At 36.6% G+C, this 27,676-nt stretch overlaps 1 protein-coding gene across 11 annotated transcripts in view; it reads left to right on the top strand.

The window, feature by feature from the left end:
• The window catches only part of DGLUCY (D-glutamate cyclase), a 47,690-nt gene extending 20,051 nt beyond the window's left edge, over positions 1-27,639 (top strand). For all 11 annotated transcript variants that reach the window (XM_040601320.1, XM_040601312.1, XM_040601311.1 and 8 more), the window contains 12 exons: positions 1,415-1,526; positions 4,379-4,529; positions 5,222-5,420; positions 7,051-7,201; positions 8,733-8,855; positions 11,239-11,436; positions 13,516-13,776; positions 14,235-14,334; positions 16,099-16,247; positions 21,079-21,198; positions 22,920-23,071; positions 27,246-27,639. In XM_040601320.1, coding sequence (XP_040457254.1) covers positions 1,424-1,526; positions 4,379-4,529; positions 5,222-5,420; positions 7,051-7,201; positions 8,733-8,855; positions 11,239-11,436; positions 13,516-13,776; positions 14,235-14,334; positions 16,099-16,247; positions 21,079-21,198; positions 22,920-23,071; positions 27,246-27,389 — 1,851 coding nt within the window. In that variant the 5' untranslated portion in view covers positions 1,415-1,423 and the 3' untranslated portion in view covers positions 27,390-27,639. The remainder of the gene's footprint in view (positions 1-1,414; positions 1,527-4,378; positions 4,530-5,221; positions 5,421-7,050; positions 7,202-8,732; positions 8,856-11,238; positions 11,437-13,515; positions 13,777-14,234; positions 14,335-16,098; positions 16,248-21,078; positions 21,199-22,919; positions 23,072-27,245) is intronic.
• Positions 27,640-27,676: the final 37 nt, after the last annotated feature.

Below are 27,676 nucleotides of genomic sequence, written 5' to 3'. Positions count from 1 at the left end.
GATGAGAATAGTTAGAAAGTAGTAAATTGGAGTTCAGAAAAAAATCCAGACTGATTTCTTTTGGCTGACAATGTTATATAAAGATTTCAGAATTAAGAAAAATACAAAGCTTACTCCAAATTTCAGTGCACCTTAACTCTTACTTAACCTCTCAGAATTCTGCAAGCTTTGGGAAACATTTGGACAGGCAACCTATAATGAGAGTATAATCTCTGTCAAAACCTATCACTGCTCTTACTTCAAGTTAATTAAAGAATTAGTTGCTCAGAGGTATAAATTTTCACAATAAAGTGTTTCACTTACATTCCACTTCACCATGAGAGTGAAACTTTGTATTACCATAGTTATAGTAAGAAAACTGTGGGCCTTTAACAGAAAAGTTAACTTTTGCTAGAAGGTTGTAACATCTCATTGTACATTAATTTACTGGCATCTTTTAAAAGAAAGCAGCACAGCTTCTATCTTATTTATTACTTCTTACGAATGACATCAAGAATGGCTTCTTCTGAATTAAAGAAAAACTTGGAGGTTGGTAATTTGATTACTTGGAGGACAGTTCAGTTTCTTTACTCAACAGCAACCAAGGTTAAAATCATAAGCAGCCAAGTTATTTTACTCTGAGCTATCTTTTACTTTTTCCTAAGAGCGATGTGATAAACTCTTTTTAGTTATTATGTAGTTTAGGTTGAGGGAAAAACTTTGTGTGAACTTTGACTAGATTGCAGAAAAAAGATAACTCTCCAAAAGATATAAAAAGAGTCAGATATTGATTGTAATTAGGGTACTTATCTCTGCTCCTACTCCAGATTGTATGACAAGTGACTTAAACATCTATATGTCTGCTTTCCCAGTGGAAGAGTAGCCACAAGAGTATTCGCTTCTACATAATTAATATTTGAAAAGTATAATGCACGTGGAATACATTAAAATGACATTTTCTGAAATAGTTCTCCCTTTACCGCAAGGTTGCATTGCTAATTGTCTAAAAGCATTTTGAGCAGAGAAATAATATGACAGATTAGAGCTTGGTAGGTTAATCCATTTGTGCTTTTGCAATTTTAAAATTATAATGAGTTTTGGAAAAGTGAATACTCTAGGAAATGAATAGTTATCAGGGAGGAAAGAAATCTGTTTCATACATTACAGGCCAGCAAAATTTTACATTTCATCCTGAATGTTTAAGTGCATGTCTCTGGCTAATTTATTGAAAGAGTGCTTTTAGTCATAAAACGTCAGTGAAACAACCTTTTGACTTTGATCTGCCTTTAGGGTTATAACTTAGAATTTCCCAGTGATAATAACTTTGGTGGGACACGAGGAGGAAAATTAAGCTTAAGTTTTCCAATAAATCAGAATTTAAAATGTCAAAAAAAATGTGCTTTGTGTTTATATTTATAATTACCTTTCTGTTTAGGATGAAGAGATGTTTTTGACGGGTGGCTTGCGATCTCTCCTTCCCCATGTGCTAAGAAAAATGATTCGATGCAACAGACTCAGTATTAGTAATACTTCTGGAGTGGCAGAAAGTAAGTAAATCTAACAGCTCCAAGTGCAAAAGTGACTCCATTTTAGTTTCATAGCTACATGTTTTATGTTTTTGTTTGTGAAGGAATGTAGGAATATCAAAAGCACTGAAGTAAAACAGAAGAAAATGTTGACTTATGTTCTTAGGTCACTTTGGTGTTCTTGAAATCCCATTGTAAGCACCTGGCAACGTGTTACTAAATCATAAAGCTGTATCAGAGAAAAGATGTCATCCTACCTGTGCAAAGTACATGGACTTTTCAATGTTTGAAGTGCATCCCTCAGCTCCCAGTTTTGTCACTGAGAAACTACAGATGCAGAAAATATTTGAAAAATCTTTCACTAAATCTGGCTTTTCGTGCATATGTTATCATGTTTGTAGCGTGGCATACCATGTTTTTCACACAGACCTTGCTTAGCTCATCAGATACACTTTGGGGAAGAATTAGAGATGTATGGTTACAGAAGTGGTTTTCTGCTTCATTTGTTACAGAAGCTGGAAATTACTGACTCGACGAGACTGAAAATTGTAAGGGGGAGGGAAAAATAGTTTTATACTCAGATAGCTGAAGGCATTCTGGAAAACTGATTTCTGTCTTGCCTCTCATAGCTGGACTTTCACAGAAGCAGAGAAGTCCGCGCCATTGTTCTGATCAACTTTAACATGTAACTTAACTAAAAATACTGTGGCCAGTAGCTAATCAACAAAGCTGTGTGTAGTAGCATTGCTATAAGAGCTTTTAAGGGTCATTTTTTAGAATCATAGTGAGTCTTGAAGTTATGCTTTTCTTTTCCATCAGAACATAAGCTGAAAAATACTAACAGAAAACATGTTACAGTATTACTAATCTACAGTTTGTTCCAACTGTATTTTTAAGTGAATGTATTGCTGCAGTAGTTTTAAATGTGTTAGTTTTAACATTTGAAAAAAGTGTTGTGTACATACAAACCAAGTTCAGACTTACAGCCATGAGCGTACAACTACGTTATGCAAAGACAAAAAGAAGACTAGGGTAATTGGTATTTCTCAGAATCCTTTAAAATTATGTTGTTTGTAAAATAATTATTTCTTAATGCCCTCACTGTCATTCACCAAAGAAATTAAAAGCTCTTTCTAAACTTCTCTGAACTGGGACACGAGTGTGTTGAATTAATACACAGGTCAGTCAGCATGGCTAGCTTCACTAACATTGCTCTTTAATATATTCATAATGATCGATAGTAATGCAAGTATATATGTAAGAAGATATAGGAAGGGTAAAATACTTCTTCATCTATAAAGAAAGTAAGGCTAGTTATTGGAAGGAGCAATAAACTTGTCCAAGAGTTATAATGAAGCTTCCCGAGTTCACAGAATACCTGAAAGTAACCTGCAGATTCAGTCTGTCAGCTGTGACTCATATTTTAAATTCTATGTAGTCCGAGCTGAATGCATTGACTAAAACCGTAATTTAAGGATTCATAACTATCACCAGCAAAGTAGAAAGCACCTATGCATTTCACATAGATGGCAGGGAATGAAGTTCAAGGATAAATGAATATAGTATTTTATTCAGTGGTAACTTTAGTATGTTTATTTAACAAAAATGTATTTCTGTATTTAGCAAGAAACTGTTCCTGTATTTAGTAACTTCTGCTAGTAATAAAATGAATTTTTGTGCTGAGTACTCCCAAGGGAGCAGTTTGTGGGCACATTCAGTATGCAAATACATGCTTACCTCAGCCTTTGCTTTGCATTTTTCCATCAGGAATAGAATTTTATCTTTTGATTTCTTAGTTAGCTTTTGTCAAGAGTAAGATGTGGCTGATTTTCTGCCTTTTAAGGCAGATTATTGATTTCAACTAAACGATTGTCTCTTGGCTGACAGACTACCACAGCATTTAAGAAAGTGAGAGCTTCTATGCAGCCTCTTGCTTGTCTGTGTGATATCAGACACAGTAATAACTTTTCAAGACAGTATCAACACAGGAGTCAGGGACTGTTAATTGGCAGTTTTATACACCACAGACTATTTGTACTCCAAATTTCCTTTCTGTATTTGAACAGCTGGTATTTACATGCAGGAAAAATTAAATGGCATTGGTATTAACTACTACTGTTCAGAAAATAAATTTTTGCTGAATAGATGAATGTGAGCTTTCTTCGTTGATGCTCATTGCAAAAATGTTAATGTCTTTAGAAGCTATCACATGGTAGTAGTTAACAACCTTTTAAATCAAAGTTGACTCCAAGTGAAGAAAGTGTAGTGGTTCTGTTAATTTTAGTTTTTAAAATTAGAAATAGTAGAAACGACTGAGATTCACACAAGAGTTTATTTCTACGCTGTAATTATGTCTGTTAAATTGCAGCCCACAGTAAAATTCCATGGCCAACAGCTTCTAAAGAATGGGCTACATAACACCAAGATACCAGGAGTTTACTGTTGGACTGGCCATGATTTATAGCTTGGTATTAAATGAAAAAAAAATGGTGAAAGTATGGTACACTAGCCTTTCTTTGTCTTTGTGCTAACATTTGCAAAGTAAAGCGTTTTCCTATAGAATACTAATCTCCCAGGTTAGGTAATAAACTATGCTTATGTATAAATGCATATAAATGTTTATTGAAGTAATTATGCAGTATTACACATACCTGCCAACTATTTTACCTATGAATGACTTCACACACAGAGTACATCTAGCTATGTTTTTAGAAACATTTCAAAAAGTTGATTAATTTTATTACGGAGTTCTGAACCAAAATTTCCTTCAGGTAGTTTTTTATAGACCGTGTAAGAAATCTATATAAAAGTTATTGTTTCACAAACAAAAAGCCGAATTAATAACCAGTCATACCTACCTTTCACATTTTCAGGCTATAAACAGGCCAACGTTGTGATTTTGCACAAGTCCCTTGCTGATGAATTTGAGAAGTTTTGCCATGCAAACAACGGACCCCTGCCACTACTGTACAGAAGTAAACCAGGTGACTGGAAATGTCCTCTGAGTAGTGATTCTGATATCAGGTAACTACAGACCAGCTCCGCTTGTTGTTGTGCAGTGAATGCTGGTGGTGATTAGGAGGGTTTCAGGGAACAGCCTCTTACGCTGTTGTACATTTTGAAGAAGTTTCTTTTCTTGGTGTTACACCTTTGAATGAAAACTGTGGATAAGTATAACAGCCTAATCGTCTTGTTCTTGAGAAACACGTTATGATAATTGTCAGTATTACAACTATTTCTTTAATGCAAAAGTGAAATTTTGTGTAATTTCTAAATGTTTTGCAGTCTGAGCTGGCAGAATTAAATAACAGGGGTTTACCTTTGTTTTATTTAGTAGTAATGCAAGCATGGTAACCGCATGATATTTGTGGTCTCTGAAATTTGAAAGATGTATTTCTATAGTAAACACTGAAAGCAAGACTTAAAACATCTCCCTAATTTTTGAAGCCCGGAGGTAAAACGACATACGTATAAGAGACATTTACCTGTGAAACCTAAAAAATACCAAACTCTAACATGTTCTGTTTACTGGCTTGGTTTTCTGCAGAATAAGATGTTCTGGGGTATTTGCATGTGTTTGTTTCTTTGTTACTCAGGAAATAAATGGATAAAGTAGGCTCTATCTTGTGGCTTGATACTGGGTTAACGTCAATTCAAAAAATTCACTGTGTTTTCAAAAAATATGATAAAGCTGTGATAACTTCTTATTTCACTAGAACTGACTGCCTACAGTACAGAAGATATGAGCATGGAGCTTATACTGGATCACTGAAAAGCCTAAAGGAGTATTCTGAACAGCTTAAGGACATGGTGACTTTTTACTTAGGCTGCAGCTTCTCTTTTGAAAAAGCAGTCCAAAATGCTGGCGTTCCTGTACGAAATGTTGAGCAAAAATGTAATGTAAGCATGTATAAGGTAAGTATATGGACACACACAGAGTCTTTGTTGTAACTTTGCCTGTATTTGTCCATATTCACATTATGTGTATATTCCTATTGCTCAAAATAAGAAATTTTTTTCCTACCTGGATAGTAACTTTAGGCATGTGCTAGTGCTGACTGCATAAAAATATAGGGTAAAATGTACCCAGCCTCACTACAGTGCTTTCCTCAGCTTCCTGCAAGGCTGATCTACTTTTTTATTAATTTACAGTAACAAAGTTTTTCCCTGTGTGCTGTGGCAGCCATTTCATTTGGATCTGTTCTCGTTTGCCTTCTGTTTCACCTGGTGGCCTATGCACTGTTCTGACCATGCCTTTATGCACATCCTGCTCTCCATACCAGCTCTTGCTTGCAATAGGAATATTCCTTTTATGAGCCATGACAGCAGCATTTTTTTCTGCAGCTATGACAGCCACATTTAGGGGTTTCCCTGTGACAGCAGAGCCTTTAAACTGCGTATTTACTATGAACGCAGACCACTGGGACAGAAGATGTTCTCAAAGACCTGAGGTGTCCACCATAGCACTGAAAACTGTAACCATCCTCAGAAAGTTTGTAGTGTAGATTTTAACATAGACAGAAGTCTCTGGCTCCAGTAGGTAGACCCTTAATATTAAGAACGCTTAAGTATACATCTGCATGCCTTTTTCATTTAGTTTGAGTGCTGTTTTCAGTGTTACCGTTTCACATATATCTTTTCACTATACTCCCGGTCAAAATGAAGGTGCAAATGTCTCTCATATCTGAGTTCTTCTCCCAAGCTTAATGAAAAAAAAACAAACCAAAAAAGACAAGTATCTGCTTATAATATTTCAGGATTAGAACAATATTACAGTTTATAGCACATCAATACTGTGAAGAACTGTACAGTGTGTTTCTTCAGTGACAGGCGTGATTTTTATTATAAAGATTGTTAATGAATTCTCTACAGCTCTAGCTGTCTACATATCTTGTTTATGTTCAAATGCAATTTAGGTATCAGATACATTGTTCTAAGAAGCCGGACTGGTTTATTTCTGAACAGAAAAGGTGCTTCAGCATCCCTGTCAGTGAGGATGAGGAACTCCACAGAGCCTTCCTAGACGCACAAAAGATTTTCTATGCATGAAAGTGGCATGCTGCTTCTGTAGAGAAGTGGATACTGCAGCAGTAAGAGTTCCTGACCCTTGCATATTACAGAGCGCTGTAGTTCCCCTAAATTCAAATACAGATGGTAGACTCAGACCAAGTAGATTTGTCACTGTCTGATACTTTTGGGTTTTTAGCTTTTTCCCTTTCCATATAGGGAGCACACCATTGTTGTTTGACAATATTCGGAATATACTGAGCTTACCACACCATATGTTGCATGTACCGAAGCAGGAAATGCATAATGATTTTTATAAAATTAATTTTAGTGATCTATATGAAGAAGCTCAAGGATGGAATGTTTCAATCCTGCACAAAAAAAATAATTATGCTAAGAATTGTTTTCAAAAGTATTTATAATTAATGTTATTATGTGGCCTTTCTAAACTGAAGTATAGTTAGACTTATTTCTTCTAACACTTCAGAGTTATTATTCAATATTCCTACTAATACTCTGGATTCTTTTAAACTGCCAGACAGCTGTGCCTTGCTACAGCATTTATACTTTTTGCTGCAACTTAGTAGTCACAATGAGACCTATACCTGAAAGGAAGTTGGAAGCAGCTGTGCTAGCAACATCTGAATTAAAAGAAGCCCATGGAGCACCAATTCACATCGGTGACCCTGGTCAGTGATTTTCATTTTTCATTCTACATGCACAAATGAAGGGGGGAACCATGGGAAGTGGTAGGACTGAAATACCTGCACCAGTAAATTTACTGGTTTAATCCTTCCTAATGGTCACAAACCTGAATTAAAAAAAAAAAAAAAGAAAGAAAGAAAAAAATCCTAAAAAAAGGGGTTTTAATGAGCTGAACACAGAGATTTTGTGGATATTAAGAGATAGCTGTCTGAAGTAGGTAAGTTATATGGCAGGGGTGGTTTTAGTAAAAAAAGTGTAACATTTTTCTAGAATGTGCGCAGTTTCATCTATATGTGAATACTTTTTTGCTGTCAGAGATTCCAGTGACAGGGTAGCAATGATTGACAGCATGGGGAGAAGTATGTGTGGTTGCATTTTGTGTCTTAGAAGATGACTGTGAAAGTAAATACTACATTATTTTTAAAAATACTGAAATAGGATACACTGAGCACAACGCTTAGGACAGAATAAATAGATGACAAGACTATATTTTTTCAAAAAACTCAGCTCAAACAAACATAGGCCTAGTCATTGCAAGGGAAAATGGAGACAGGGGGCAGGCAGGAGGTGGCTGTTTGGAAAAGAACAAAATCAAACAAAGACCTGTCAGATGAATATAGATCACAGTAAAAAAAAATTCCCTCTGCTGACAGAAATTTGTTGATCAGTAGACTCATGGGCTGCATATACGGAAGAATCACATTGCAGAGCATGGAAGGAGATGTCATCATTAGCAGTACACCCCAGTGGTATATTTCGTCTGAGTTCTTAAAACTGAGGAACTAGTAAGAAGTCTTTACTTTCAGTAGAGCAACAAGCTGGTTGGGCAAGTGAGGGTCACGCTGTTTATTTTACTTTTAACAGAAAAGAATAAACGATTATATATACAGGTTATATAAATTAATTCCAGATAAGACAGTGGCATATTAAAGAATGTGAAAAATTAAAAACCAAGGGAAGGCAGCAAATGCTTAGAATGATAATTCTGACAGAATATTACAAGTAGATGTTAGAATAAAACAAAAGACAATTTAGTGATGCTGGGTAAGAGCAAGATGTAGTTATCTAACCCAGAGAGGTAAAAGAGCACTTACTTATCTCTCTACCTGAAGAATGTAGGAAGATAAAGCAGTAGAAAATGTGTTCTAGAAAGAGCTCATTTTGCATTGCAGTCATTTATTCTTGTTTGCCAGTGTTATATCATTCTTCTGTTGGTAGAGAAGATTTATAATATCTTGGAAACTCAGCATACATGTCTAGTTTGTATTTTGTTGCAGAAATACAGTGAGTAAATTTTTAACTGGTGTCACCAAGTACAAAAAGGGAAAGCAAGTCAGCTCAGGTTCTGGGGACGTGCACTTGAAGGCAAACTAAATATGCCACTTCAGTGGGACTTGCCAGTGTTGCAGCCCTAGCTTAGTGTCACTCAATGATGTTTGGGGTCTACCTCCCCCAGCTTTGCGGTATTACTACTTAACTGGAATCTCTCATGATTTAATTTTTTATCAATTCCAGGTATGCTGGGAATAAACGATCTTTCCAAACCAGACTATGGGGACCCAGTTCACCTTCACCCTGGTGATATTCCAGTGTTTTGGGCCTGTGGAGTAACAGCAATAGAAGCAGTAGTCAACTGCAGTACGTACTATGTTTGGAGACTCTTTTTCAAATTATCCTTCAATCTCTTTTTCTCTTTTTTTTTTTTTCCTCTTTTGTTATAAAAAACATGGACTGAATGCATTGACTGATCAGCAGGTTTGATTTTAGAGTAAGCTAAAAACCACTCCAAGCAAACAACAAAACCCACCTTTGGCAGGACTATTTTCAGTTGTGAAAGACAGGTCTGCCTTAAAGGCAGGTCTTACTCAAACTTCATCACTTTTGTTTCAGTATTTTAAAGGCAGAAGTCTAAAGGTCTGGCAGCATCCAAACATCTTTTTTTTAAGCATTATTAAAAGCTAAAAGTTTAAAGACGTTTGTTTTTACGTTTCTTCCTTTTAAAATAGTATTTTCTATTACATTGCAGTAAAACAATAATAAAGGGAGTAAAAGAAGAAAACAAAACAAAAAAAAAAAAAAGAAAAAAAAGAGGCAGCCAGAAATCTTTCCAAAGTGTTGTCAAGAGCTGCCAAATTGATTGACCTGGAAAACAGTTCATAATTGTTTCATGAAGAATTTTGAGCTTTCAGGTTTTGTTCTAAAATTAAGTGAATGTGACACACTTCACATAAATGAAGCTTTGTCCTCTGCGCAGAGCTGTCCTACACTTTATCCAATGATGTATAACCACTTATAACAGACATGAGCACAAAGGGCAAGAAGATGCAACTAAACCACAGCAACAGTATTATATACTGCTCTAAATCACTAGTGTGGAATGAAATATCATATTTTAGTTTTTACTGAAAAGTTTAATAATGGAAGACAGTATAATTGAGACAGCATTTGGAGGTCATCTGCTTTGTCCTTCTTGCAGGGTCTGCTACAACCTTGTGGCTCCTTACAGATGTTTATCTAAACTGCTCCCAACACGTGCTGTAAATATGTTCAGTACTAGGAGCAGACACTTCTTTTTCTTTCTTACATACAATCCCTTCTCTCTGGCCCCAGATCCGAGCTGAAAATCCTGCTCATTCCTATGTTCTCCAGCAGTTCTCTTCATCTACCTCATGCACCCTTGTTGCAGAGAAAGGAGAGAAAAAAATTGCCAACCTCTCTACAGCCTGTTGCCCAAAGCAGCTGTCTATCCTGGCTTTGCCTGGAACTCACTTTCACTTTTGTTTATTTTGCCATTTTCTGTGTTAAAACCAGTCTTCATTAATGCATTCCAGGAACTATTTGGACAGTTTGTATCTTGCTGTGCTCCTTTTTCAGCTAGGTAGTTCAGAATAATCTGCTAGCTTCTCATAAGAAATACTGTCTAGTCACATGGTTTGGTGAGGTATATTAAACCTCAACAGCCGTGTTCCCCAGCTGCTTTTAAATTACTAGCTCCCAACAGATCTAGCACAGACCCAGCACATATATACTTGTAAAGAAATATCTCCTCCCATTTCACCATCCTAACAAAGTAAGGTTTTCCTTGTTTAAGTATACTAGCTGTGATTTATCCAACAACATACCAATTTTGCCAAATCAGGTATAATCTAGATCAACATTTCTGGTATTAACATAAAGACAGCAAATATTTTCAGTTTAGGGAGCTACTATGCTGTCAGGTCTAAATAAGCTTATTGTTCACTGTGGGGTTTGATGCTGCTCAGATTCCCTTTGCTAAGACTTACTGGTCACCTTTTGTCATTATTTCTTGCCAGTCTACAGGTTTTCTAGCTAGGCTGGCAAGACACTGTGCAGAGATGCTTTTTCTTAGTCCCCCTTTTCTTAGTCTGATAAAGGACTACTCCTAGCCAGCAAGCGGTAGTGTAACAAAACTATGTCAACTCCTATTACAGGGATATTCAAAGGTACAAGACAGACTCTAATAGCTTCCAGCAGCACTAGAACCTAGAAAATTAGTTTTTTTTCTTACGGAAACAGTATCACCAACACGCTGTGCAAACTTAAGCATTAACTTGTTCTTATGTCAATGCACTTCATGTGTGTCAAATGCAATTTTCAGATTTGCCAGCTCCTGACAGACTTCCTTGAAGGATACTAGCGTTCAGTTCCTAAGTTGCCTCAGATTTATGCCAAAGAGTATATTGTAAAGAAACCTGATCAACTACCCATATGACCTTCGTAAAAGTGAAAACATTTTCAGATGTAAATGCATAAATTTCTTTCTCAAGATGTATTAACTGTTGCAGTGTAACTTAAAATATCACCTGTTTTTAGAAGTATCATCAGGCAGAGACTCGGTGTTATTACGTTAAATATTTTTTTGTGATTAAATAGTTTTATTTATAATGTTTAATATAATTATTTATATTATTATATTAATATTTGTAATTAAATAAATTTTTGTGACTTTGTCATTCTGATATTTCAAAGAGTTTAACTGAAGTTTTTTCACCTATTTTAGGAGCTCCATTAGCTTTTACTCATTCTCCTGGCTGCATGTTCGTTACTGACCTAAAGAATGATGATGTCACAGTCAGATCCTCAGGAGAAGTCCCACAAGTCCACTGCATTTCTCAAGATCCTCTGCATTACAGTATTGTGTCAGCAGAAGCAGCCCAAAAGATAAGGACTCTAGAGACCCTAATTGGAATAGATCCCGGTAAGACACCTCTTTTCCTTTAGTGGATTTGTTACGAGGTAGATATGACCTATCATGCTTTTTCAGATATTCATAAAGTTCAAGAACACAAAATCTAAAGGCAATTTTAAGATTTAAAATATTATTTGTGGAATATAGTGAGCTAATATAACTAGGCCTTACATTTTCTGCTACTCTACTCAATATCAGAGTCTGGCCAAAACCATCCCACCTTAGGGGTAATGGAAGATCTGATCTTGATGACTGTATACATTCAAAGTACACAGAAGCATCAATGTTTACAGCAGACTGGAGAGTCCACAGGGAATAAGAACTGTTGCTGAATAAAACTGAAATTGGTATGTAAAGTACATGGCACCACAGCATGCTGGTAGCAGCTACACTGGTATTCACCATTGAGTAAATAGCACGTTTCTTTACAGATATTTATGACCCCTGTGCTCCTACTAGAAAGTTGTGGTAGTTGCATGTGCTTTCCAAACATCCCTCTGTGATGGGTGGAATTACAACAAACTCTGCTGACATACTCATCACAGAGATGTTCGTGATGGACTGAAGTGACCCGGCCACCACAGAAGGTTGAGAGGTGGGGCTGCACGTGTGCATAAGGAAGATGAGAGGGACATAAAAGCAAACTGAATAGTGCAACCCTTCCTGTAATACACACTGAATTAGCCCCCTCTGTCTGCTGTAAATTCTGATCAGTTTCCCATAAGTTTTCTGAAATCCTCTGAAGGCAGTAGTGGAAAACAGCTTATGTCCAGCTCTCCCAAGCTCCAGGTCTGGGCTGTGTGCATGTTTGGGTCTGTTTATTTTTACTCACAAGGCCCCTCCTTTTCCCACTCTGGAGTTCAGCCTGGCACGATGCCATGCTCTGCAGAAACACAGAACCTAACTTGAGAGCTAGCTCATTTTATTGCTCAAGGACAGTACAGTACTTTATTTCAGTTAACATGCCCCACTTCTCAGAGACTAATATTCCCTGCTTCTGTTGCTCTATGTTTTGTTCAGAACTTTTTTCCATGTCCACTATCTGTACATTGCCTGTATGTTATTTAAGAGGAACCAAGGGAGAAATGGCAGAGGGGAAACTGAGGACAACAATAGGAAAGTGCAGGTGGGGGGAAGGTGAAAAAGATGAAGATGTGAGTAGGCTAGAAAACAACAGTGATGACTTACCTCTCACCATCAGCCCATGAATATCAGCACGTCACACTGGTATTCATGGCTGTCAGGAATGATAGCAAATCAGAAGGACTATGCTGTGAACATTTTTTTCTCAGTGCCAGGGAAGGGAGAGGGGATAGGAGGTGCTTGAACAGTGGCAGACATACACCAGTAGCACAGCGTTGCCTCTGTAGGGGCTGACCCATGAGAAGAGACATCTGTTAATATATTTTTACTTGTTCCTCAAGGTCAGGTAAAAATTCTCTACTACATGAAGTGTTACAAGATCTTTTAGCAGTCACCTCTGTATTAACTGAGTTTATGAAGCCCCTTGGTAACTTACCATGTCCCTGGTTATTAATTTCATTAAGTGGGATTTATTTGGGAATTAACTTTTCTCTATGCAGACAGAGTTAAATAGAGACAAAGGGCCAGCTTACTCATCTGAAGTCTGTATCAAAACCTCTGTAAGATCTGGGGTGCCCGAGTTGCAATCTAGCATCAGTAGGTAGATGTGGTCTAGCACGACTGTCACAGCAGATCAGAGGAAAGCAGAGGGGCAAAGAAATGGAAACAATGTGCAGTAAGCTCTCTCAAAAAAAAAAGAAAAAGCTATTTACACCAATACCTAGAAATGCTAGGTATAGTAATTTACAAAATCCAGTTAACTGAAATTCCTAACCTGGAAGCACAGCCCATTATCAGCATTACTCATATCCTACACCTTCCTAGGTTTCCTGAGGAAATTACCCCAATTCCTGCCTTGACCAGAGGTTTTTCTTTCTTTTTCTTTTTTTTTTTTTTTTTTTAAACCCCATTTTATGTCATTAAAGTATGCAGGTTCACCCACACAGAAACTTCAACAGAACGACATACTGAAGCGTACCACTCTCTTTAAACCCCCTTTTGCAGGAGAGCGGGGCATAGCCCCCCTGCGCCGGCAGGACGAGCTGCTGAAGGCCGGCCTGTCCCTGTGCCACGCGCGGGCCGTGCTGCTGACCACCGGGTTCCCGACCCACTACACCCACCAGCCGCCCGAGGAGAACGACGGGCCGCCAGGCACACTGGCTGTCGCAGCCATGCTGCAGGCCTTGGAGAAAGAGGTTGCCATAGTAACAGATCAGAGAGCCGTGAATCTCAATAAAAAGATTATTGACGAGGCTGTTCAACTAGGTAAGACACACGGTTTTTTTCCAGTTTTTATCTTGCCAATTTGAGCCGAGGTTTACTTCAGTTATTCTGTCACGGGTTTTATTTTTTTTTCAGAGGATGACCCAGGGTGAACCCTCTAAGCTCTGATCAGCCTTGCCACAATGGCATGGTTTTAAACCCAGCTGGCATCAAGTTAGTACTTATGTGCCTGGGTACTGGTTCTGGATTAGCTGTTTGTGAAGAACTCTGGATGTCTGCTCTCGTTCTCGTAGACCTCTCAAGGTCCCATTTACTAACATCCAAATGAGTTTAAATTAGAAGTAAGGCGACAGGGAGCTTATCAGGAACTGTGTAAAGACATCAAGTCCTTACTATTCTAACTGTTCTACTTTTTTTCTAAGTTATTCAAACACACATTTTAAAAAATAATGAAAAAAGAGAGGTACATAGTAACTGAATTGTATTTTGTTCCTTTGTAGGAATCCTGAAGAGACCTGTCCCTGTATTGACTTATCAAAGGGAAGGTGCCGATTCAGCTTTGATGTTTTTGTGTGAAAGTGGGAATCCTGGAAGACCTAGGTATGTGTACTCAGTTTTTTAGAATGGATCACACTTCTACTATGTAAAGTTATGATAAAAATAATGACCATGATGTAAGACGGCATAACAGTTACAAGTAAATCCTTAACACTTCAAGTGAACAGAAAAAAACCTTAGAAACCAGTGTTGGAGCACACATAGAGCACAGAATTCCATATTATCCTGTAATTACACATTTCTGGAGTACAAAAAAAGAAATGATACTTCATACATCAGTTAGCTCTTTTCCTTCGAAAAATTTCCAAAAGCTTTTCAGCTGTTATTCCATAGATATATATACACTTACAGAGTATATTATTTTACCAGTTTTCAAATCACTGAGAAAATCAGAAGGGGGAATTATTGTGTCAGAGTCAGTGAAAGAGCTAGGAAAAGAGTTGTGGAGTGTGTTCGCTTTCCAGAGCTTTGGCTCAAGTGTGACAAGTGGGGAATCCAATTTGATTTAATAAAATGTCATGTGTTGGTAATAGTGTGAAGGTGATCATCCTATTGTCTTTAGGCAGCCAAAACCAAAATCATAGATGTATGCATGCGTTTCTGAATATTGATTTAAACTGTTTGCATAAGTATTGCTGAGTGTACAAAGTTAGGGAAACATTCAAATCTAAACAGAGTGTGTGATTAGTGTTAATGCACTGGAGAATTTGCCAAGTAGCTGTATGCACATTTCATTACTTAGCAGGCAACTTACATTTCCTTTAAGCAGGCATACATTGCTCATTTCTATTGATCTTTCCTTGTAAAGCATTTTAATGTAGTTACCCTCAGTTTATTCTCTTTAATAAAAAGATCTTTCACCCTGGTATTTGCTTCATCATCTTATTCAATTCTCATTTTTTTCCACAGATTACTTATGCTATAATTGTATGCTGTAATAGTATGCGTGATGTCTTTGGGTTTTATGTATAGTTTTACAAATATAGTTTATAGCTATGCATAATGTAATTACAGGCAGTTTCTATTTCAGTCCCCAAAAGCTGAAGTGTTTCTTTAAAGTAGACAACTAACCTGCATAAGGTCTCTGGAACCACCGTAGATACCCACCCACAAGAACATTAAGTAATTCAGCAGAATTAGTAACCTTTTAACAGTAAAACTGGAGAAGCAGAAGCAAAACAACTTAATTCTAACATACAGTGGCAGAACTGAGTACTAAAATTCTGCTTAAAATGTAGGACATCTGCAGCACATCTGTCTACTCTCATAAGTAGCAAAACAGCCATAGACTTAAAGAAAAATCCTCTAAATCTAAAGACCCAAACCAAAAAAATCCCTAACTAGAAATAAAAAAATATTTGCCAAGCAGTGTACTTTAAGAAGAGATTATATTTGCACTACCAAGGATTTAGATGATCATTAATTTCCACTTTTTTGTTTTCTTTGAAAACACTTATAGACTACTGTCTTACAAGGTATTGCCTATTTTAACATGAAACAGAACATGGCCAGATGGCTGACCCAAAGGATTGCTGGTTAGGAGGATTTCAGGAACTTCTCCATTTCTTGGTGGCAAATGTGGTTTGAGGGAGTTGCACTGAAGCTATAAAGAAATAGACTAACCTTTGAAAATAAACTGTAGAGAACTACATTCAGAAATAACAAAACAGTTTCCAAGTTTTACCTTGAATCCCAAAACGGTCAGAACACAGAACCAAGCACATCAGGAGAAGCAGCCAACAGAAAACTTTGCTAGGTGAAAATCACAGCTTCGACTCCTCTGTTTTTTCACTCCTCTCTAACCAGATTTGATCACCTGATAGCAATAGAGCGTGCTGGGATGGCTGCTGATGGCAATTATTACAATGCCAGGAAAGTGAATATTAAACACCTTGTGGATCCCATAGATGACTTGTTTTTAGCTGCACAAACCATTCCAGGAGTCACAACAACAGGTATGTGTGAGTTTGTGTTATGTTCTCAAAGTGAAAGAAGCACAAAATGGGAACTCTTAGTGGAAGTGCAGGGGAGCAGGAGGCAGGTGTTGAGTAACTGCTTGCAGGCTACAGCTGTTCATTGTGGTTGAATTTAAAGAGACCGTTACTGGAGAAAAAGTACAAGTTTCTGTTGAAAAGTTCTCACAGCTGGAAAAAATAAGGGAGTTGATTTCAAAGTTATTTAAGGACAAAAAAACCAAACCCAAGCCTAGATGTATTATCTATACATCAGTGTGTGTACGTATATTTCTCTAAACAGACTTTTTAACACAGACTTTATTTTGCATGTTATATGTGGAAGGCAGCATAGAAAGCAAATGACTGTTGAATGGAAACATTAAATATTAAAATATTATATTTATTTTTATGAATATTATACCTGTGTTAAAACACCAGTCTGAATGGAATCTTAGTTTATTTTGTCTTTTAGCAGTACATTCTCTTAAGCAGAGATTGCATATTTGCATCTACTACAATAGTGCCTTCTCTAACAAAATATGTGTATATGGTAATAATCTTTAAAGGAGGACATTGTCCTTTCTGTCACAACTGCATCGACATTCACTAACACTTCTAATAAGAATGCTTTGTCAACATAGTGCTCCTCTCTTTTGCCAGTGGTCCTTTCTTGGAAGTTTAATTGTGTTTGGTTTTGAAAAAAATATGACATAGATCAAGGTGTATCTATACAAGTGTTGTACAATGCTCTTGTACAATCAGATGCCTCCTGCTACACTGTGTGGACCAAAACAGAGCCTGGAGATCTTTAATCTGTGTAACTATTAGAAACAAAATCAGAAATGAGTGTCACAAAACAAGTAAGTACCCATGTCAGGCTGATTTCACTCACATTAAAACATGTCTGCCAATCTGGCTTTTTAATTTCTTGTAGTGCTGTGGACTCACTCCTGTTACCAAAAACACAGGAACTTTGACTTCTCAGTGTTGACGTTTTTCAAATGTTTCCACAGAATTTACAGAGCTCCTGCAGAGGCAATGCATAGTCAGATTTCAGTGTGTTGGAATCATTTAAAGCTGTATAGCAGAAGAGTTCCCTGGTGTTTCTATATGTTCTGAAAACTTGCAGTACATTTTGTTTAGATGTAATTCCATTTTTTTCCTATTCCTGAGGAGTAACTCTCATCATTCAAAAAGAAGCACTCTAGATGGCACTCTGCTGGCAATCTTGGTAGAAAAGCCAAAAATTGACTGAATAAAGATAGAGAAAACTCTCTTTCATAAAGATGTTTAGCAAAATGCCTCAGAGCTTGATCTGCTGCAGCTGATTTCAATTCTTGTCCCTGGTTTTAGAGTGTTGATACAGGGACTTGGTCTTTCCAGCTATTATATAATATCACATCCCAATTCCTTTGATAAAAATGCCCTAATCTTTTAAAATATCTGCCAGAGCAGCTCAAAGAATGTTATTGATTTGGCAGAGTTTGGAGTGTTCTGCAAGGTGGGAATTTAAATCTGTTCAGCAGAATTTGTTTTAAACGTTCCCTGAATATTCAAATATACTATGAAATGTCATTAATTAAAAATATCACTGACTTGTTAAGAAGAAGCAGTTATCCAGATTTGCTGTGTCCCATTGCTGTGAATTTTCTCTAAAGAGATGTCTGCATAGGAAATTATTTAACAAGTCATAAGTTTCAAAAGGTAATGAAAGTATCTGCTCTGATTGGCATGGAATTTGTGTATATGGATATTCTGTGCTGGATGACTAACTGAGTATCTAATGAAAAAAAATTCAATTGTTTCTTTATGCTGTCTGTTACCTAGTTAACATTTCTTATTTTGCTTATCATGCTACCTTTTTGTGTCTTTTTTTTTTTTTTTAATTTGATTACAATTTCTTGGAATGGCTGTTGGTTTTCTTCAATGTATTTCTGCAAAGCCTAGCCTAACAAGGCACCGATCTGCGCTGTGGCCTTTGCATCCTATATCTCATTACTGATGACAATGTAGTGCTACTGATTATGGTAAATTTTTCTGGTGGGGCTATCTTTGACTTTCTTTGTGGTTAGCAGGAATTTGGAGGCATGTGTCTAGTTCCAAAATAAAATGCAAATATTATACAATGTTAGGGCAGAGTATTCAGATAACTTTCTAGACTAGAAAAGGATACTAGAAAGATCAAATTTTCAGCCTTACAGAAATCTTTATATAGTATGCTCGGTGGCAAGAAGTATTGTGTTAGTAAGTGGAGAGGAGAAATGTTAGAACATTTGTTACCTGCTGATTAATGGCTGTCAAGATTTGCATTTAAAACAAGGTCTTTGTTTAAAAAAAATCTGATCTAGGAGTTTGACTACAGACAAATTGTGAACAATGCCTACAATTGTATGGGTACTGGTATCATAAAAAGTCATGGAGTAAACAGCAGCCTTCAGGAATATAAAAAATAAGACATGAAAGGCTGAGGTTGGAAGGGCTCATTTTCCACTAAAGACTGAAGTAAAAGTTTAAGACATGTTACAGAAACCACATGCTATTTTTTTTCAGTTGACATAGCTATATGCTTATTCAATTGACCTAGCTATATGCTACTTATAAAGGAGCTAATGAAAAGCTTTCCAAAGTGCTGCGTGAAAAAATATTGTCACACATTTCCCTTTCATACAAATGTTTTTTATCATAGAAGACTGACATCTTATGTGTTTTTTATGAATGCAGTTTAGAAGCCAATGTAGTCAGTGAAAACTTTCATGGAAAATCCAACAGAGCTATTTTTTCTCTGCCTGGAAAGCACTCAGGCCTTTAGGAGAAGAGCATTCATCTTGTCTATTTTAGGCATCTATATTTGGAATGTCTGCCTTGGGGTGAGATGAACTGAATGTTTGAAGGGTTTGTTTCTCTCTGCTGACTTTAAAAGAAGTATAGCTGACCAGCTCATGGGTAGATGGCTTGTATTTTGTCAGGTGAATCTCAGTCTGGAAATCTAGAGTAAAATGTAGTCCTCTGCTGATGTGTAGAGGAGGAAGAAAACAGATGGTACAGGAAAAATTTTCAGCGTGGTGTTCTTCTCCTCCCAGTGTAATGCAAATGGGATCTATCCACAGCTGTAGATCTACTAACTGCAAAACCATCCTGGTGACAGGACTTTCACAAAGACAAGAAAAAGCAAAGCAAGGCTGATAGAAAAAACCCTCTGAGAAACAGATTAGTATCTTTCAGTTAAAGAAACTGGTGACGATCTTCAAATGACAAGAATTCATTTTAGCATGTTTAAAGACTATTAAGAGCAAAATTTTGGATTTTTAATATAAGAAAAATCAGAACGTTGTATGGATTCTTACAACCCAGTAGTAACTACCATATTTATATATGATGATAGAGGCACCATGATTATGTCATTACCTATTTGAAAAGTACTACCAACAAGCAGATTTTAGAAACCACCATTAAGTCCGAACACCGAAATAAATGTGAACAGATTATTTAAATCCTTTTATATAAGTTGTGTCACTCAGTTATGCTCTCCTTGACTATGTAGACTTAAGGAGTTACATAAAAAATTGCTGCTGAGAAATAATTTTCTATTTCTCTTAGAGAAGAAATTTGCTACAGACTTATGTGAGATGTTTATGCAGTTACTCAAAGTGTTAAATTTATCACTTTTCAGGGCTTGAAGTGTAAATTATAAATACTATAAATTCTCTCCTGTAACACATACTATTCATAGTCACATTTCCAATTCAAATACAATATGTTGCAGTGAGGACTTGGAGCTCTTGACTGTTCTGTTTCAGAGACATGAACTAGGAATTTTCAATAAAACCTTCCAAGTTGAGAAAATGCCATTTAGACTAACAGGTGAAAGAGAAATGTTGATTTTCATTTAAACAGATGGAAATTTTTTTTGGGGGGGGTGTTGTTATACATTAGTAAAAGACTAGAGGTACTATCTAGCTTTCATGTAAGCTGCTAATTTATGTATTATCCTTATCTCCAGATCTCTGAACGACATCTAACAATTTTATGTCCCAAACATAGGATTGCCCAGAATTTTCCTGAAATTACATAGGTCCCATTGATTTTACTGAAATCAGAGACAAATACATAGCCTTTCTACTTGGCCAGCAAAAATCAAGGGCATGCACCCCAAATATAAGAACACTAAAAAAAAAAAAAAAAAAAAGGGAAGACTGGCTATGTGTTTCATAAATAATTAGAAAAAATGAAAACAGTTATAGTGCACAGGGTTGGCCTCTTTGTATACTGTGGCACAATGATTGTGTAAAACAGATTGCCAAGTCCTACTTCTGCCAAAGTCCTTACATATATTTTTGCTTAACTTTCTGAAATATTTGCTACTTTTAATCTCTTTTTTAGTTAAAGCTTTTAACAAGCCAAAGTTTTCTATGCTTGCTTTATTATAGTCATGGACAAATTCCTCAGGTTTATTTTGGATTCATTTTCTTCTTTCTTTAGTTGTGCTAATGTACTTCTGATAATGCATTATACCAAACACTTGTTTAAGGCCTTCCACAGGCAAAGTTTACTATCTTAATTCTATCTGCAGTTCTTGAGCACTTGATAATTTTTATTTCTTTTGCATGCACTAATACAGCATACATTGCACATATACGCTTACAGGTTAGTGTGTGATAGGTGATGCTTTCAGCCATTCCATTCACAACCTTCTGTTTTTAGACACTTGATGAAAAAGGATAAATCGCCTTATGTGAAGCTATGAGCTGTTCAGAAATTTCTAAATTTCTGAAAGGATTGTTAGTTATATGCTGGGTTCATACTCATTTGGTCTTCTTCTCTTTTCATAAAGGTGTTGGAGATGGAGGAAATGAATTGGGAATGGGAAAAGTAAAAGGTGCTGTAAAGAAGTACATAAAAAATGGAGATGTTATAGCCTGTGATGTTGAAGCTGATTTTACTATTGTAGCTGGTAAGGGATTTTTTTTTTGGGGGGGGGGTGGGGGTGGGGGGGGCGGGAGAGTTGCTGATGTTTGAGAACAGAACTGACAAGAAAACATCTGTCTTTCGAACTAATTTGTATTGGCCCTTTATTTGTATGACCAAGTCATCCCGGGCAAACAAATCTGTCTCTGTATTATGTCCATTTTCTGAAGAGTTAAGCAACTATGGCTTCAGCAGGACTGCTGAAAATTGAGGATGTGCATTTAATTGAAGTGAGAAAGTGCATTTAATTGGAAATAGGAGGGCAAATCCTGAATATTCTTGAAAAATCACACCTTAAATAACAAGGAAGACTGCGGAAGTGATCTGTGTGAGAATTAAAATACCTGTGCAGATATGGATTTTCAGTATAATTTATGAGCTTCTGTGGGTGTGACCTTTTCAGGCCTAAATCAGTCATATTTTTTACATGAAGAGATGGTACGTCCTTTTGCCAGCCACTCAAGGACAGGTGAACATTCTTGATGTACAGCAAAAGTTGAATGTTATAGTTAAAATTCTCTGCTACCTTAACATCTTAAGTAGCGCAAAGTAAAATTTGCAAGTGAAAGAGCTGTGTTCAGCAGGGGCCAATTTCTGAACTGCATGGACTATAGGGTACTTAGGCTCAGGTTTTGAGGTTTCTAACCTAGGTATCTAACAATCTTGATACTAAGACAGCAATTTCTGGGAGAAATGAGAGTGTGGTGATAAGTATATCTACTTCTTATGGCCATATGTATATAGTATCTACAGTGGCTGTTTTGGCAATTCTGATAATTCTTACTTTGAAAGCAACTGTCACACCCAGACCCTGCAAAGGGAAGTGAGGTGGAGCTTTGGACATGTTTAAGTATGCAAAACTACATGCACTAAGACAACTTCCACACTTCTTGAAAATTTTGCTATTCTGCATCTCTGGAAAAGGTATCAGGTAGCAGAGACAACTTCTCAGAGCAAGTTTCAAATCTAATGATCCCCAATACAGTCTTGACAAAGAAGCTGTCTAACAAGACTGTGTGCACTGATTTGATAACAGCACACAGAAAAATTATGGATCTTAAATATGTTAGAATGTCCTTTTGTTTATGACACTTACACCAAGGACACATCATCAAGACACAGACAATTAGCTTCACCATAGCTTTGTATCTTACAAAATAGCTGAACTCTTTAATCAGGCATCATTTTGTGACCAAAAAGGGATTCTCTGCAATGGTACAGCATTCCATTATAAAATCTGACACCAGTAAAAATTTGCCTGGTTTAGGATACTTTGTCAAAATCTTCTACCTCTATGTCGTTAGAAACAAAAGACACCAGGCTGTAACATGGCTCCTGACAGTTCATGGACATCACACTAAGCCAAGTGGAATCGTGCTACAGACCATGCCCATTTGAGTTTTTGCTTTGTTGGAAAGACAAACCACAAACTAAACTAGATGGAAACTTAGAGAAATTCAATCTGTACTAGAAATACTAGAAATACTAGAATACATAATACTAGAAAACATTTCAGTATGTTAAGCAATTGTGTATTTCTGAAATAAATGTTCCAAATTAGTGTCAATATTTAATATATATTCATGTTCCGTTTCACCACGCTACATGAGACTCAGTTTTATGTGCCTACCGACCTATGCAGGTTAGGTATCTTTGCAATAGATATTGGGTTTTTTCCATTTATTTCCTGGTGCCATTCTTTTGCAGGGGTCTCTAACTGGGGAGGCTATGCCATTGCCTGTGCTCTATATATTCTCAGCACTTGTGAAATACATGACCGCTATCTGAGGAAAGCCATTGGATTTCCGCAGTTATCACAGAAGACGGTCTGGCTATCAGCACTTCCATCTGTTACCAAGGTAATTTCTGTAGGACCAAGGAGTTGTGACTTGCTTGTGACATGCAGATAGGATTTGCTACCAGCTGCTAAATCCTGCCTAGTCCAGTTCGATAGCTTACTTTCACCTGGTCTTTTGGTGACTTTTGCAAGTCACTGGTGAATGAGCAACCACACTGTATTTAGAATATTCCACAAAGGATTCAAGGCTGATTGAATGTAAAAATCCTCAAAAATGCATGTGTACGTGTGCTGTGACTTCAAGCACAAGACAGCACTACAATTTTATGGGCAGTGCAAGAAATCCTTGCACTGCAATACAGTGATTAAAATTACCCGTTCACTTCCTTCGTATTGTTCATGATTTTATAAACCTCTGTTGTAGCCTTCTTTAGATGTCCCTCTTCCAAAATCAAAAGTCATAGAGTTCTAATACAGAAGCCACTCCATATTTCTGATATTTGCACCTTCTGATCTTTCCACCTTTTCTAGTTATGTTAGAAACTTTCTGTAATTAGTTTTGAATGTTTCTAAACTCAAGACTTGCAGGTGAAGACTTGCAGGTGAATATTTTTAAATCTGTTTCGATTAATGCAACTCTGAACAATGTGATATTCTGGGAATACAAAGGTTTCAGACTGAGAAAAGTAAAGTAACTGAGAGGGGTGAGAAATGACTGTGATCTGTGTTCATCCTGCTGAGCACATGGCTCTATTTTTAACTTGGCAGGGTTTGTTTTGTTGGGTGTTTTTTTTTAGTATACATGTATATATATATGCTCAACAATCAGGTAAGGTTGTTCCACCATACTTGTAATAACTTAGGAACTTCAAACTTCAGTCTTACTGGTAGAGTACCTCTATAGACACCTGGGCAAAACCAGTAAGTTTATGACCTGCAAGAATGCTAAGCAAAATGTCTACCATAGATATTGCTCACAACAGTGGAGAATTTATGCTGATGAGAGTACGTTCTGCATGACATCCAGCAAAACACCTCTTAAGTATTTTAGAATAGGTAAAATTTTTTGAAAATTCTTGCTATTTTGATTTTTCATTTAAAGGTCACAAAACTGACACTGATCCCTATGTTTAGCATAGCTGTATAGCCACTTATCCTTTGACTTAACAAAGCACATGGCACCTTTCAGCACACTCTTTTCCTAAAATAAATTACTTTTCATCTTTCAGTGGTTTTGCCCTTTAAATTAATGTATCCTTAAAACTACTATGATCAAAATTCCTGGTAATGAGCTACTGTAATTAAATGTGACATTGTGTACAGGAAATCCTTCTTGGTTTTTACTAAGCTATACAGCTGGGAATATTGAGAATGATTCAATAATGGGCTATTGAAAGTGCAAAACTAAAATCTATTGAGATAAATTAATGGAAACAGTTTTGTGGAGGACAGGAAATTACAAAATGCCTGACAAGAGAATATGGTATCGTTAATTATAAATCACACAAGAGTAAACAATGCAGGTGATTGAACACATTAGTGTTCACACACTCCATTAATATAAAAAACCCTCAGACCACTTATATTTATATGGCTACTTTCTGCCCAATCCAACTTCTTTTAATGCTATAATAATTACTCTCATAAGTTAAAGAGCACCACCACACATACCCACGTCAGTGTTCATATTCTCTGTTTGTAACTGGAAAGAAGACAGTTGAAGGAGTGCCTAAGCACCGAACAGCTTTCTTGTAATGCATTTTGGTTTTCTTCCAAAAATGGCATTCCTTCCGCGAAAACTATAGATGATCATTACTGGATGAAGAACTCCCCTGAAACACAAAGGTTATTTCTCTGCAGCCTTGTGTTCAAGCAGTGTCAGGATTGGACGCAATAAAGCCCAGAACCGTGGAGCTGAACATTCCCACTGAACAGAATGCTGAGATGGTTCTAAGTGCATGGATTAGTCTTTACATATATTTTATTTAATAAAAGACACTGCATTTATTCCTTGTTGAGAACTTGATGAACAAGAAACAATTGGATCTAAACAATCTTCACTTACCTTTCATTTGTGGAACTGAATCATAATTGTGTTGTTTAATACAACATTGGTTTGATTTTTCAGATGTTCATGGTACTTTTACACTGAAGTGACTCTAGGGAAATATATTTATTCAACATCCCAGAGTCAGCTCTGCACTTCCTTGCATCTCACATCCAGGTTAATATATCAGGCAGTCATTATTTTACTGAACTCTTTATTAATGTTAAGAAATGAACTATATGGTGCTGATTTTGAAGTTGTGACCTATAAGAATGTTAATTACGTTGTAAATGAGAAATATATTGAAATATGATGTTTGTTTTAGTGTTCTGTATAAGCTTTGTCATGTCTAAGGGAGTTTTTCCCATTAAAGTGCAAATTAACAAGTTATTTTTCTATTAATTGGGTTATTTTTCTGGTTACCCCACTCCCAACATAACGGTTTGTTAAAGAGAGAACTCTGAGCAAACTGCAGCACTTTACAGCTAAGGAAGCATGCTCTACATTGTTCCTTCAAATGGAAAGAATAGCATTCGATGAGAGGATGCCGTTTATCAGGCATAGCTAAGCAGTGTGAAGCAAGCAAGCCTTTTTCCCACGAAAGCAGATCAGAGTGCTCTAACATGTGAGCATGTGGGAGAAGAATTCAAATTAGAAATGATGTTTTGCGTATCCAATTCAAGTGTCTCTTCCGTGACACAAGATATCTAATTTGCCAATTTGCATAGAGATGCTAAGAAAAACCTCTCTCAAGCAGAAAGATCAGTTGATTATATTTGCATTCACTTATTTGATCGTTCATGTGAGATAAGCTGATGGATATTTATAGCTTTATAAATTAAAAAGTAGCACTTCTAAAGCTACCAATGTATCCAGATAATTTCCTTAAATAGCTGTATCATTGCAGTGTTGTCACATGATGTCAAGACTGACACCATGTAACTATGCATAATTTTTCTTTAATAGAAAACTGGTGCCTCATGTAACTTTGTTGCAGCTAAGAACCAGGATGCATTAAGAGAAAATACAGGACAAATAATAAAGTGCATTCAGAAAACAGGTTACTAAATTATACTAAATTATCTGGTAATTGACCATGCAAGGTATGCTTTAATTCTTTCAGAAATTCTTATATTTTGACCATATACTGTATTATTTAAAATACAACTATATTGTGTCAAAATTCAGATCTAAAGCTATTGTAATCTTTATGGTTGAGAAGTCTTCCTAGGAAAAACCCAAACATTTAATAAGACAATATTAGAGAGTTTAACATCATAATTTTTTCATTGTCAATTTGTGTCCAGGAGATAAAGGACTTTGCTAGAGGTTATTGGATGGGAATATCAAACAAGAAGTAATTAAACGTACAGAAGTGTTTGTCAAGGACGCTGGCAGGGCTGCTTTGGTAGTACTCAAAACCAAGGATTCTGTTCCCTTTGTGTACTTTTAACAGCTCAATTTGGAATATGCTTTGTTATCTGCTTATATTACTGTTAAGCAAGAAAATAACTGTTATAAACATGAAATTGAGTTGCAGTTCTAAACAAAAGTATGCACTATTTCAGAGAATCCCAAGGAAGCACAATTTCAGGATTATTCCCCCATTCCTAAGCAACCCAAATTCTCGTAAAATCAATAGAAAAAAGTGGACAGAGAGCAAAAGGCACACAGAGATCACAGAAGTTGCAGGAAAGAAAAGTGATTGCCAATGTACCTACTCCCTGTAACCTTTTTTCCTGATGTATCCTCTTACCCTTCTGTTCTTTTTCTTTAAAAATGCATCTGCAGCCAGCTGCTACACTGGGGAAGTGATAGGTAGTGGTTTTTGAGATACTTTGGGAGGAGGTTGCTCTGATTCTGATTTATGCAATATAGGAACTTGAAACCAGGCAAAAAAAGGATTTGTGTTACTAAATTGATGTTGTTGTGCTGTTTGAGGGAGTGTGGAGAACAAGATCATTCAACAATTAAATAGAAGTCAAGAATATAAGCCTTTTGATGCTCCCTAAGTTCCAGATGCTACACACATTCTTTTGGACAAGGGAAAAAGTTGTTAGCAAACGGCTGTCAGAATAAATATGGAGGATGTGGTCAGTCTCCCCTAGAATTAGAAGAAAGATCTCGATGTAATGCTCTTGTCTGATTCAGAATCTTAATTATATTCTCTTTTTATGTTGGTTTTAAGGAAGAAAAGCTTCTGAAAGCACTTGTGCGGCATGGGGTCCGCAGTGGAAAAACTGCCAGTCTAGAAATGGAAGTGGATGGGCTGCCCTTCTACAACACCCATTCGCTTATGATTGAAAAGCTGCTTCAAGAAGCGCAGCGGTGACTGCCCCTGATGATTTCCTGTATCGAGAGTTGCCCCCATGTTAGTTCCTTGTTCCCTAGCCTCTCACAAGGTATAAAAAAATCAGAAAAAGATTACTTTTCATCTCTGGTGTCTGGGCTGCCCACAACCTTTCAGTGTTACATCTCTGTGAAGCAAGAAGGGGACATGTCATTGTGATGATTTTTTGGGCTACTTTTCTTTTCTGTAATTATATAATGGAGAATGGATATAAAATGGTATTATATACTAAGAGGTGATCTGTCTTTTACAAAGAAAGCTTGTCACTA

The sequence above is a fragment of the Falco naumanni genome, chromosome 7 (assembly GCF_017639655.2).
Source record: "Falco naumanni isolate bFalNau1 chromosome 7, bFalNau1.pat, whole genome shotgun sequence".
Taxonomy (NCBI): domain Eukaryota; kingdom Metazoa; phylum Chordata; class Aves; order Falconiformes; family Falconidae; genus Falco; species Falco naumanni.
This window is presented reverse-complemented; position numbering and strand designations above follow the sequence as displayed.